The sequence below is a fragment of the Athalia rosae genome, chromosome 3 (genome assembly GCF_917208135.1).
Source record: "Athalia rosae chromosome 3, iyAthRosa1.1, whole genome shotgun sequence".
Classification (NCBI taxonomy): Eukaryota; Metazoa; Arthropoda; class Insecta; order Hymenoptera; family Athaliidae; genus Athalia; species Athalia rosae.
The window spans coordinates 5,207,196-5,220,267 of record NC_064028.1 but is presented as its reverse complement, the minus strand read 5'-3'; the positions used below and the strand labels follow the sequence as shown (position 1 = coordinate 5,220,267).

The following is a 13,072-nucleotide window of genomic DNA, read 5'->3' as shown; positions in this document are numbered from 1 at the left end:
TCCGCGGTTTTTACTTTTTTCTGGTAGAGAAAAAAGTTAGATTAATAAATAGGATCGATCTGTAGCCCGATTCACCTTAGCCTTATTCTTATTTTTTTTGTTACTCAATTATTAATGCGCTTCTCAGATCGGATTATTGCCTTATGCTTCTTCGAAGAATTTTTAACAGACTTTCGTGATTATGAATTTGAGGCGCGCGTATCTCGAGTAAAATTATAAATGTTGATTTCGCGTCTTTGCAGCGTTACCAGGAAATAACGAATCCCCGGGTCGGTGAAGGGTGCTTTTAACGGGATTACGAAACGGCAAAAGGTAAGCATGAATATTTACTAACACACTCACGCGAATAAAAATTGAATAAATTGATAAAAAAGGCCGTATCTAATTTCCTTGGAAATAAAATTGCCGATTCGAAAATAGACCACGTTCGATCTGCCTAGATAAAATATTCGTATCTCGATATATACTCGGATGCTGAGAACCTCCGATACGTAACATTTGTTTTCGTTGTAAATAATAAATCGTATAATTTCTTTGCGGATTGTGTGCAAAAGCCTACCTACATATTTAAAATGGACATTTACGGCGGAGGTTCAAGTTACGTAAGCGGGGAACATTTCGTTCGATGTAGGTACACGTACGTACGCGCTTACCTCGACCACAAATTTAGCCCAAAATAAGTACGCCGTACGTGCGTTGTACCTGTACAAATGTGTTCGTCTCCGGTCTGCGCGAAGAACTTTGCAGCGCGAGCTTTTCTCGAGTATATTTTTTTCCTTCATCTCAAACGGCGGTACGAGCTTTCGCGAGATGCCCCTCTCGAAGAATCAAGGGGGAACGAATATCTTGAAATTTATTATGGCGCGGGCGTACTCATCGACGCGAGGCGAATGAATAACCTACGGGGGGTTTTTGACCCTTCGAAGCGCGAAGTTGGCAAATATTGAAAATTTTCCTTTGCCAATTGCAGTTTAATATTTATTATGACGCTACGGGGCCGTCGTTGGGTCCTGAGAACAAATATTTGCGCGGTGTTACGTCATATATTTATGGGTTTATTACATTCCGACGTCTGCTTGTCAGCGGCGAAGCTCACCTCTCACACCTTCGAGCTTTGACGGCGTACACTCGTCGCATCCTTGAATATTATCTACATTTATTAATCGTTAATTAATGACCCACTCAATATGCGTTGTTTGTCAAATTTCAAGCTCGACGAGCTTCGTTGTCGCGTTATAGGAAAACTAGATTACCGCGGTGCTTCTTTCTGGTGAACAGCTTTGAAATTATCTAGTCACCTCATACTTGCAAAGTTATACTCCTTCATTTTTTATAAGTAGAAGAGATACTCCGTCGCCATTTCGGGTTCGTCCAGGGTGAAAAAAAAGAGGACCAAAAGTAAGAGAATAACGAATGATACGGTGAAAATGATTCACGAATGTAGAGAATTTTTTTATCTTACGGCACTATCTCGATTATATACTGTACTTTTCATTTTTTGGTCTCCTTATCACCGAAGTGTGGCGGCCCTTTTTTTTTTTCGCCGATCGGTTCAACAAACCGAAGATACCGCCGTGAAAGCCCTCTCGGATAGGGATAATTTTTCATCGGTTTCACTCAACGTATGAAAAAAAAAAAAAAAATACAAGTTCGTCGTCTGTACGAATTGAATAATTCGCGATAAACGGTGTCAGCAAGTTATTATTGGCAATAAAAAATACATCTGTCCCTCGATTCACTCGGTGTACGAAATTACGAAACTTCCGAACAATTTGTCTTGCGCTACGCGTCCTCGTCCCAAAAAAAAAAAATAAAATAAAGAAGAAGGAAACGAGAAAAACGTAAAAAGACTCCAACAGATTTCTCTTTTCACGTATCAACTATTTCATCGCGCCGAAACGACACGGTCGCCCACCCACCGTGAGCACGCTGTTTTATTTATTTTCGAATCAATTTTTTCCGATCAAGTAAATACACACAAAAATGGTTTGAATATTTTTGTAATTCGATTTAGAAATATCGTTACGTGCTTCGGTTCGTCTAAACCTATATATATATATATATATATGCTCGTCGAAAGTTGAACTAAGATTAGAAGAAAGAAGAAAGAAAAAAAAAAAATAGGAAAAGCATATCGTTGAAAAATAATATGAAAAGTATACCGTAAACGAAGAAACGATGGTTTAGCGTACGTGCGATGCGAAACGCAACGCGATCGTTACTTTAAAATAACAGCTGAGTTAGCGATGGGTCACGTTCGTTGAGACGAACTTTAACCCGATCCGCATCTAAATTGGGCAATAAAAATTTACGACCATAACGACGCATAGATCCGAGCGCGTATCGCGTACACTTGTTCGGAGTGATGTAGATTAAGAACCTTCGAAAACGCCAACCAAACTTCATATTTCTATTACTCTGCATTTTTGCAGCGCAATCAATTTCAAAAAACCAAATTTTCACAGACCCCACCAACCGCTCGCGTAACCCCACCGGAATACCTGAATATCAACCTCGACATCGTGCGGTTGAATTCCCGAGGGAAAGAGAAAAAAAAATAAAAAAATTTTAGACACACTTTTAGAATGAAATCAGATTTGGCAGCAGCGGGTGCGAGTCGCGTCGCCGCGGCGGTTGCAAATTCGGCGAACGAATCGCGACGGATGAAATACTTGGACGTGCTCTCGAATCGAATCTAAATATTTTGATTAATTAAAATCACGTGTATCACAATCACATCTGTATATAATGTAAAATAATTATCAGCCGTTTTGTTATCCTGAACAATTATCGTTGACAGCATTCCGGTACCGTAGTACGTAATAATAATTTTTTAGTTTCGTCCGGGCAACAGATGTTTTGTATATAACGAGTGCGACGTGTGGAACGTCACTAGGAATACCGGCGCTCGTTAGACAAATAAATATACAATTCGGGGTTAGAGACTCGAAGAAGATTCGGAGACTGTGAGAATTTTACGAACGACGACGGTTCGGAAGAGTGTGAAAAGCACGAGTCTGATTTTTTTTTATTCTTCTTTTTTGCTTCCAGTCCAACAATCGCGGTGAGACAAATTCCAAGGTAACTTCGAGGTCTCGCCTACAATGAGACGTTGTTCCCTGACATTATTCAAGTACGTGTGGTAGTCTTACAATTAATGAATTGTCGCGAATAATTCAAGCGTGTATATTATATCGCGTCAACGTATCTCGCATCAGCTAACCGTAAATTTTCAAGTTATTCGAACCAGTGAGCGGGCGGGACGCGAAACGTCTGTACGGGGCGAATGAAACTTTGAAACGCTTTGTTATCTCCGTTATGCGAAATTCCATCTTGGCGTACGATATTTCAACCCTCGATTACACGTGTAAGAAAAAAGCGCGTCAATCAATCGAGAAAGACGAAGACAAGTTCGAACGTTGATTATGAGGTAACAAAACGAAAGGCAACTTTGCCGCGCAGACACGAGGGCCGAGGGAAAAAAAAGGAACTCGCTTTGATAAGATCGTATAATTTCACCGGAGGATTACGCGATCCGTTCCGTTTATTCTTCAAAGGAATATCGTCTCGCGAGTTGAAATTACTATTTTGGCGTCTGATTTTTTTTTTTTTCTCTTTTTTTCTCTTCAAGAAGAACGCCTCGGGTGCGTCTGACCGGAGCTGCGGGTCGCGCACGCGTAAGTTGATGACTTTGTAAACTTCAAAGTGAATCTGTAATGGATTTACATGGGTTAATATTTCAACGAGATCCCGCAATTGGCATGTTACGTAATCAATCTAATCGTTTGCCCCGTGCAAAAAGGGGATCCTCGACGTGGCGATATTCGATCCATCGAGGCCTGCAGACGCACCCGCTCGAACAAAGGTAATAAAACGATCGTGTTGTTAATTTTATTCAATTTTTTTTTCATATTTCTCCCTCGAATGGTAAGTGCAAAATACGTTTCGCGATACGAGCGACAGTCGTTTGTTGGCCTTTTATGTTACGAAAAGTGTTCAGCTCCCCCGTCAACTGCACAAGAATATAACAGAGAGTGGGGTAGACGGCGAACGAACGAACCTAACGAATTAATTGAGAGGGCTTGTTTTCGTTTGCCTCGTCGCTGTGTAATAAACGGTGGAACTGAAAAGTCCTGGAGGAATAAAAACTCCCCGATAACGTCGGAATTCGTGAGGAAATTCACCCAGACCGAGAAAGACCCGCGAAAGGGGGAAAAGGGGGATATTATCGGAAAGTCTGTACGTTTAATTGAACGTCTGAACTCCCCCCCCGAAATTCCGAGTTTTGTCGTGCGAAATTCACGCAGCGAATGCATGGAAAAAAAAAGAAAAGTAATAGAAGTTCATTCATTCTGTGGAAGGTTGTTCGAAGTCTCGTAAGATTTTACGATCCGTTATCGTCGAATGTGTATGGGTATATAACGGTCCAATGGGAATAATACTTCCTTATACCAATATTGACGTCACCTCCATTTTAGCGATAGGTATATCTGTATTACAGCTGCTTGTTCGACTTGTTTTTGGTTATTTCAAGATTGGAAGAACGCCAACAATATTATGCGGAGATTCTATAGGGCGCCCAAAACCCTCCCTAAAAATCCTAGACTGTGCGCGTTTTGTGCGTCACGCTGAACTTGCCGCAGGACGTCTCGGATACAACGTAATGATCGACTCGATTTTCCGCTCCCTTTTCGATTGAGGAGAAAAAAAAAGGAGATCCTACCTGTGGCACGGATTGGCCAACGTTACGACGAGAAATGGGAAGAAAAATATATATATATCTATCTACGCATATTTAGTAACGACGGAGCTTTTCCGCATGAATTTTAATTAAAGCTCTGCAAACTCAATTGTCAACTTCGCCGCAGCTGTTCCGATTGTACGAACACAACCGGTTTTCTATGAGGAATCAGACAGCAGACTCTAGGTGGTACAGTGCAGTACACCGAGAGTTATATATTTAGATACATGCACTGTTTACAGTCTGAACCCAGCCAGCTTTCTACCGTCAGTTGAATATATAAGGATTAAGCTCGTTCCACGTCTAGCGGGGCGCTACGATTTTCCAGATTTTTTTGTCTCCCGAATATATATTCACGGTGCTCATGGCTCCCTTTACCTGCGACCACCTGATCGAGCTTCTCTTGATACATCGCACGTACACGGTGACCACTAAATCACAAGGGATTCAGGCGTAGTGTGTGTACAGTAATTCGGTCCATCGTTTTTGAGAGCTTGCGACGAACGAGGAGGATTGAACAACGTATCTATGGTACGACTGGATGGCGCTATGAAAATTTTCGAATCATATTTAGATCGAAACACGTGAATTTGCATTCCGTGAAACCGAAATCCGCGTTGCATCAGATGGTACCCGAGGGGTTTTCGTCGTCGTTACGAGCGAGCTTACAGACGTTAAGGTCATTCAAAACAACTGATGAAGGTAGCGCCTGATCTTTTTCATATTTCGTGTGATTTTGGAAGTGTATTCGGCTAAATGAGAAAAAAAAAATTTTCGACCCAGCAGCCCATCGATTCGTCGCAAGCTCTCAAATGTTCGTTCTGAAATAACGCAATGACATCTCGTGAATAATAGACGTAAATTCTCACCTGATACGTGCGTATCGCCTTCTCGCGGTGACGACGAAACGAAAGCTCAGCCCGCGGCACCCTCTTCAAGCCATCGGAATGTCTTACTGACCCCCCCCGATCTCTCACCGTACGTCCTACCGTACAAACTCAGAGCTTCCCAACACTCTCACGACACACACAAAAAAACCAAAATCCTCCTCGTTGCGCCGACTGTCGGGGTCTATATCACATTTTAACGCGTCACGCCCCAGGTTTCGTTAAAGGGCAAAGGATCCCAGCGGCTGCGGCGAAATACGACGTCGGGGTCGCGCGTGAATCCCCTTCGAAAGCTCACAGACGAATACACCGGTGTGCGGACGACCTGAGCATCGGACGCGCCTTTCAAACTTCCGCGCAAGCTCGAGTTTTAAGGGGTTTCCGCGAGATATTTTAGCGGTGCTTTGAATTTTCCTGCGTATCACGCGCACCTGTACACCTTCGAAAATCATCGCGTTCGTCATTTTTTCCTCAATCGGCTGTTACTTATCATCACCTTGTTACCGATGAATCTTATACATACGGGATGAGTCTTATCGAAGCTTCGGAACGGGCCGGACTCGGCGGCCGGAAAGACACGCCTATTCGACCAATCGGGTAAACAATCATAGCGGTAGGAAATCGGGGAAGCGTACGAGCCGTGCCAAAACAATCTAGAAGACGCGACGATAACCGTGGACTATCGTTATCTACTTTGCGTTGCCACAAAATCGTTATTACCTCATCGGTCGAATAGGCGTGTCTTTCCGGCCGCCGAGTCCGACCCCTTCCGAAGCTTCGATAGGACTCATCCTGTACGTAGAGCACCGATTGTTGTTTCATTGGCGCGGCTTTTATGGTTATTTAACCGACACGGAAAATGCTCGCACGATCACGGAATTCAACCCTAAAGTTTTTCCCTGGACGAGGAAAAATATTACCGACGCACAACGACGTCTACGTTGCACGACTAGATTTTTCACCGATTGTCGGACATCCTTTTTTTTTTTCCCAGATTATCGATGCAACACGAGGAGACCGGGACGAGCCGCGTCCGATATGGTACGCGTGAGATTACTTGCTGTACACGAATCGGCATCGTGTACGTAGAGACCTACCTCACGTCGCTTACATACGCTCCATTGCTCATTCAATAACAGAAATGGGTCGCGTTCCTCGCCATCCGTTTTTGCTGCGGTATAAATATTGTTTCGCAATCGCGGAGCGAGCTCACGTATCATTATTACGTGGAAGATGGAATGACCGTAATCCGCGTCTGATTCTGAACGAAAATGAATTTTCCAAACGCCTCAACGATTCGAATGATATTCGTAATTCGAGGTACGTTTTTCTTTTGAACTCGTTACGAAGACGTCAGATCTCATGCTCGTTATTTCTCAGCTATTCGTTGGGAAAGTTTTATTTCTCGCGGATGACGCTGCCGTCAAACCACAGAGTCGGGCCTCAACGTCAGCGGTGAATGACGATTTTCAACGAACGTTGTACGTGTTACGTTATCACACTTTGCGACGAGTCTGCGAAATTAGAACCGTATAAATTTACCGGGCACGAGGCTTGGTACATCCGATCTTCTGATTCGTCGTCATGTTCGATGGGAGGATTACGTCGGAACTCGTGATGTTTCTAAAAACGAGAGGTGAATCGATCGAGAGTACTCTCATTGTTATCTAATTCGATTTAGAATTCAGATTCTTGACGTGACTCACAATGAGATAGGATAATAATCGAGATAATAATTGCCGTTCGAATGTTCATGAGTCAACAGATAAGACCGGAGTTACGCCGTATCGGCGTAATTCGCTCGGTGCTAAAATAAAATAGAGATTAATTTCTCGTAATCGCTTGTATGGAAATTAAGTGAGACGTTGATACGAATTCTGTCGAGTGAACGGCGTGGATTTATGAATGCGAGAAATTGCTGCCTACTCGTTGATCAAGAGCAACGAATACGCAGAGCAGTGCGCTCCGCGAAGAATGAAATTGTCTATCGCCTGGAAGAGAATTTTGATCCATTTTATCATTCCCTCTTATCTCGCTGAGACTTCAGGCGTGAAATTGATCCAGTGATATTATTATCGGTGATCAGTGACCGACGTCATTGGCGATGGCAGCGGACTGTCGCACACTCGCAGTCTGTTACGCGGTTAGACTCCGCGCGCATCCTGACTAGCGTGCAGCCATGGATTTATCGTCCTGGACAAGTTTGAAATTCGAACGTTCTGCGGCCAATTCAAACCGCAAAGAGTGCGTTTCCATTCGAATCGAGAGAGTTGTCACGGATGTTGTCGCCCCGGCGAACGGGACTGGTCTGGCTGAACGATTCGCCGTACCGATCGATTTTCTTTCGCCAGTGAGCGGGCCGATTTCAGGATTCCTCGGAACCCTGTAGTTCCCATGAAATTCCACCTTGAATTTCGCAGGCCTTCGAAACCTTTGTTCGAACCGAGGTTTGAACCACCCGTTCGAATCTGTTGCTGCGCATGCCTCTCAGTTCCTCGGCGATACCCGGATCCGGTCGTTGAAGCTACTTTTGTAATATCTACTGGCAACGGTCGGACGAACTGCGTCGCTGTTCGCTCGAAAGTCGTTGGGACGGGCCAGACCTGCACCGAATCGGGGATGACTGAGTGAGTGCGAGTGAGCGAACACTTGTTACGAATCGGGCCTGGATATCACGGTGGTTGTTTGTACTACGTCTGGTTGGCTCTGTGAGTCAGTAATATCAGTAATAGACCGTTGGTGGTGGTGGTGGTGGAGTGAGCTCGCCAGGTTGTATGAGTGGGCTGTAGGTGTTCCCGAGGCTTCCGACGTCTCGAGTTCAGTTCAGTCCGTTCCGTTGCCGATTTATCTGCGTTACTACGTGCGACCGCCTTGAAAAAATTTACCGAATTCCTACCACCGGAAGAACGTTGAAAACCCAACCGAAATGGGTCGATTCACTTCAAGCGTATTAGCTGTGATCTGCATGGCCACCGTGGCCTACGGTGAGCGACAAATCTTACATCTATTGATTTTTGTTGTGAACAGTGCGTACGAGTAAAGTCTTAAATTCTCTGCTAACGCGTACGCACTGTTAGTTCGACGATTTTATTTACGTAAGAATTTAAGTATCGTTTCACCGATGTGTCTCTCCTCGTTACCATGGAAATTACTATTCACGTTACGTTCAGGTGGTTTTCGTCCACGATCGTGCCTGATAAGAAGTTCTCCGCGGCGATCTCAACCGCCGAATCATTCGTTATGACTCATCAGCTCTTCCGTTTTTACTTTACTTTTATTTTTCGTATCATTCGATCGCTGGAACGTCGAGCATCCGACTATTAGTATTCGGTTGAAGGCCTCCAGGCCGAATTTCACAATTCCCAAGCATTTGAACACGTAATACGAGTTCGTGTGTATGTGGGAAAATCACATGCACATACACATCGTCATAAACTTACTTGGAATCGTGTTTGTGTATCATTAAACTTGATACTCGCGACTTCTTAGAACGCAAATACACAGGCCTCTCCTGTTTAAAAATTATCAGAGACGATTGTACGTAGGCGAAGTGCAAGACCTCTGACAATCTACATGAAATCGATCGGGTGGATTAGATTTATGAAATTGTTGGATAAATAAAATCGCGAGGATCGAACCGGTATATTATTGACAATTCACCTTCTCCTTCTCAACAGGTATGGACTGCTCGTTCGGATCCAGCAAGAATATTTTCGAACAAATTGTCAAAAGTTGTCCAAGGCCGATAATTGACTTAGCCGACCAAAGCTATTGCTGTATCGATGTGAAGAACGACTCGTTCTACTGCTGTGACGCGGAAGAATGGGCTCTCAAAACTGGGTAAAGTTGATGATGCGTTATTGATTCTTTCGAAATCGTACAGACACGAGTCCCGATGATATAAAATCCGAGGCAACATTCGCATTGTAATGACGAGTGACGCATGTTTTTTTCTTTCTTTGCAGATTGGGCATAATCATTCCTTCGATCATCGCCGTCGTTGTGATTATCTCGATAGTAGTCCTATGCATTTCCTGCCTGTGCTGCACCTGCTGCCCGTGGTACCGCAGGCGCCATCGTGGAACCGTATATGGCAGTAAGGGACCAGTATAAATTTGAGATAAATCTATTGTCCGTTATTTGCTCGAACATGCTTACACGAAAATACTATCAGACATAAAGTATCTTGCATTAGCTTAGATCAAGCTAGACGAATACCCGCTGCGGTTAATTCAGAGTCCGCCGCGATATTCATACCGAAATTGCAAATTGGATCTAGAGCGTCCAGATCGCGTTCACCGCAGTTTCCTGTACTTTTCAAACCTTATCATCCGAGCTCTGTGCTGTTTGCTCATGCATTTGTTCCGTAGAATATTTTTTCTTCGACTATTCGTTCACCGTTGCTTCTTCACCGCCGACTATATCAGACAAACTTCATCTCGATTCATTTGACGAAAAGCATCGATAGTCGTTGATAACGATGACGTGTGCTCAGGACTCGGAAATGCTATTTTTTCGTTCGCCGGTAAAGTCTGACGTTAATTGCACGATTGGATACGTAAAAAATTACCATTATTATCGAGGATCTGACATGAAGTAGAATTTCCATATAGGTCCTTACAAAGGTGCCAAGTATGAAACGTCGATTTTTTTACGTAGACAACAAGTTAGGGTCATTCACGAGCATTGCCGCACAGCTTAATATTATTCATGTAACAATTCATCGATCAAGTTGAACCATCGGGAATCTCATACAATATTTCTTTTCAGGACCACCCATTGCCTGAATCTAACCAACTCATCTCCAATTGACTTATGTTAGATTTCGAAAAAACTGCCGCTAATTTTCTAAAGTCTAAAAGTATTATTCCTAGCAATCTTACATTCCAATTTTCTACGCTTTTTTTTTTTCTATAAATGAACAAATAATGATATTAAAGTTAAGGTATCCTACTCAATTGTAATTTTTATTGTAAGTCACGAAGCGACTACCTTACAGTCATCGCGCGCTCCGAGTCGGAAGCATTTTCATCTTCGTAGCAATAATTACTTACCAGGTATAATTATTGATAAAATACGTAAAACTTACTCAATGAGGACTTAGGTCAAAGGTGTTATTGTCTAGGGCCATTTAATAATTTTTTAAACGGTAATACATCGATTTCACTGGTATTACGCGCTGGAAATCAACCTCCGGCTCATTTCGTTTGAACGGACTCTTTCTCCGCAAGAAAATGTGACGCTGAAAAAAAAATTATTGTTCCTAAAATACACAGTGAATAATAATAACGATTCGACAACAACATTCCAATTTGTACGTGATAGTTCCTCTTTTTAGATTTCTTCTTTTGAAAAAATTTGACTGTGATCTGAACTCTTGGTTCTTTGCCATAAAATGTTCTTCCTGTGTTTGTCCACCATTTTGTACAGTATAGCTTTTCAGTTGTATTGAATAATAACGGATAGCAATTTTACTTTGCTTCAAATGTTCGCGCGAGTTATATTCGGCTATATATTATCAAAAATTGAATAAATATGACAAGAGTGAATTTATGTGCATTGAATGTCTTACATTTTTTTCTGCGTTTCTTGTTTCGTTCGCATAACATTCTCCAACATATTCTACGAAACGGTCGTATGATCCGAAAGTTTATTACAAATGTACGGTGGATTCGGTTCTTCATTCGAGTATTCGAAACAATAAGCCCTAATAATACAATACCTATATTTTTATATGCATTTTCTAGTTATCTATAATATATTAACCATAAGTATACTGTTCATGTAGTTTGTAGAGTTACGAAATCTAATATTGACTGTATTTACCCTAAGTGACGCTTCCCGCGAAAATATCCTATGTAGCTTATAATAAAAGTGCTTAGTCACGGGATAAAAACTCAAATAAACTATTGAATGGTCATGATTATATTCATTGATTTTCCCAATCCTGAAACAGACATTTTTTGAACATCTATGCATGAAAAATTGTCACCTGACAATACGAAAACTATTATCGTTGATTTTTTTTTCCATCAGCATGTGCGGTCGTAATGACAGTTCACGAATCATCTCTAATGGTCCGATGGCAATACAGAGCTACCTATTCATCGCTTGTACCTCTCAACATTTACAACTTGTCACGTTACCTTTCATTCCAAGCTCCTCGAAATCTTTCTGCTCTTCTATATTTATAATCGTCGAATGTCGATTGTGTGATTTTGCTTTTCAAAGTTTTTTTTTTTCTTTCTTTCTCGCGAATACCCCGCTGTGCAGTTCAGCAGGATATTTCATAAGTTCGAACTATCGGGCATTGCGGACCGATTACTCGGTTCGACGGTGAGGTTGGTCAGCTGTTGACATTTTGAATATTTCAGATTTGCAAGCACCTGCCGGGGGGATTCACATAATTCAGCCGACGCCCGTGTATCCAGGCTATGCAGGTCACTTACAAAACCAACCCCCAGTTTATGCAACGACTGTGACAGGTAATTTCGATTATTTGGATAGGGCTGTTTATGAAAATTAACAGATTTTGAGGCTCGAGTGATACCAGAAATCGCATAGTTACTGTTTATTTTCTTACAGCGATGCCGCAAGATTGTCCTCCTCAGTACACTCAAGAAGCTTACACCAAACAAGCTCCCTACAATCCGGGCTATGCTCTGTAAGCTATTCACTGTTACTAAAGTGAAACCTATATCAACACTATTATTATATTTAATACCACTCTTGCCGAAGAAATAACGTTAGACAAATCTAACTGTATCAATCTCATGAATAGCGCCGTAAATTCCTGTAACCATTGCGTGATATTGGCTAGTGATCCCTTAATCTAAGATTTTTTATAATCTTTACCATTACCTTGTATTTTATCGATGAAATTTGAGAACACAGTTCCGTCGATTACTGTACATATACATTAGTATCCGTGGTGGAATCTCACTCCTCGTTTATAAGAGTTCTTCCAATCCAGTTTCATTTTTTACGAGAATATAGCTGCTCGTCCTTTTCACTGTTCCTTTGTACACGAATTTTATTGGCTTATCCGTCTCCCGACCGACGAGCCGACGATATGAGATTTATTCGAGCAGCTTTTACCTTTCAGATATTATTGATTGTGATTATCGATTCAGCAAAAATATGTGAAAAACACGATTAACTTTATTACGGTATAAATACTTTATTGGAAACTATTAGTTCTTACCATCGCACCACATTCTCATCTGTGATAATTCTCGAGTGAATGTACCATAATTTCTCTTGGGAACTAAAATTTGAGTGGCAAAAAATTTTTTGACTCTGAAATAGAAATGTTGTGAAAATTAATTACGTGGTACGAATGACGTCTGAAAAATAATGCAAGTGAGCTTTAATAAGATGTACATGTTCTCGAAACTTGATAGAATAAAAATTCTTTGTATTTTCATTTATGTTGTTCATGATT

General features: G+C 41.9%; 2 protein-coding genes across 3 annotated transcripts in view; one reads left to right on the top strand and one right to left on the bottom strand.

Annotated features, from left to right (window-relative positions):
- LOC105683184 overlaps nt 1-6,265 on the bottom strand; it is a 29,452-nt gene extending 23,187 nt beyond the window's left edge. The window contains exon 1 of one of the 2 annotated variants that reach the window (XM_048651516.1): nt 5,611-6,265. The gene's annotated coding sequence lies outside the window, so the exon portion shown is untranslated. The remainder of the gene's footprint in view (nt 1-5,610) is intronic. The other variant, XM_012395617.3, reaches the window with a different exon arrangement.
- Nucleotides 6,266-8,155: 1,890 nt separating this feature from the next.
- On the top strand, nt 8,156-13,054 carry LOC105683189. The gene is made up of 5 exons (XM_012395622.3): nt 8,156-8,612; nt 9,306-9,468; nt 9,594-9,724; nt 12,003-12,113; nt 12,214-13,054. The coding sequence occupies exons 1-5, from the start codon at nt 8,555-8,557 to the stop codon at nt 12,294-12,296; spliced, it is 546 nt and encodes a 181-aa protein (XP_012251045.2). The 5' UTR covers nt 8,156-8,554; the 3' UTR covers nt 12,297-13,054.
- The last annotated feature ends 18 nt before the right edge of the window (nt 13,055-13,072 follow it).

Coding starts and splice junctions, on each gene's coding strand:
- LOC105683189 (XM_012395622.3), top strand. CDS start 8,555: ATGGGTCGATTCACTTCAAGCGTATTAGCTGTGATCTGCATGGCCACC. Junction 9,725..12,002: donor TCGTGGAACCGTATATGGCA/GTAAGGGACCAG, acceptor TGAATATTTCAG/ATTTGCAAGCACCTGCCGGG. Junction 12,114..12,213: donor TTATGCAACGACTGTGACAG/GTAATTTCGATT, acceptor ATTTTCTTACAG/CGATGCCGCAAGATTGTCCT.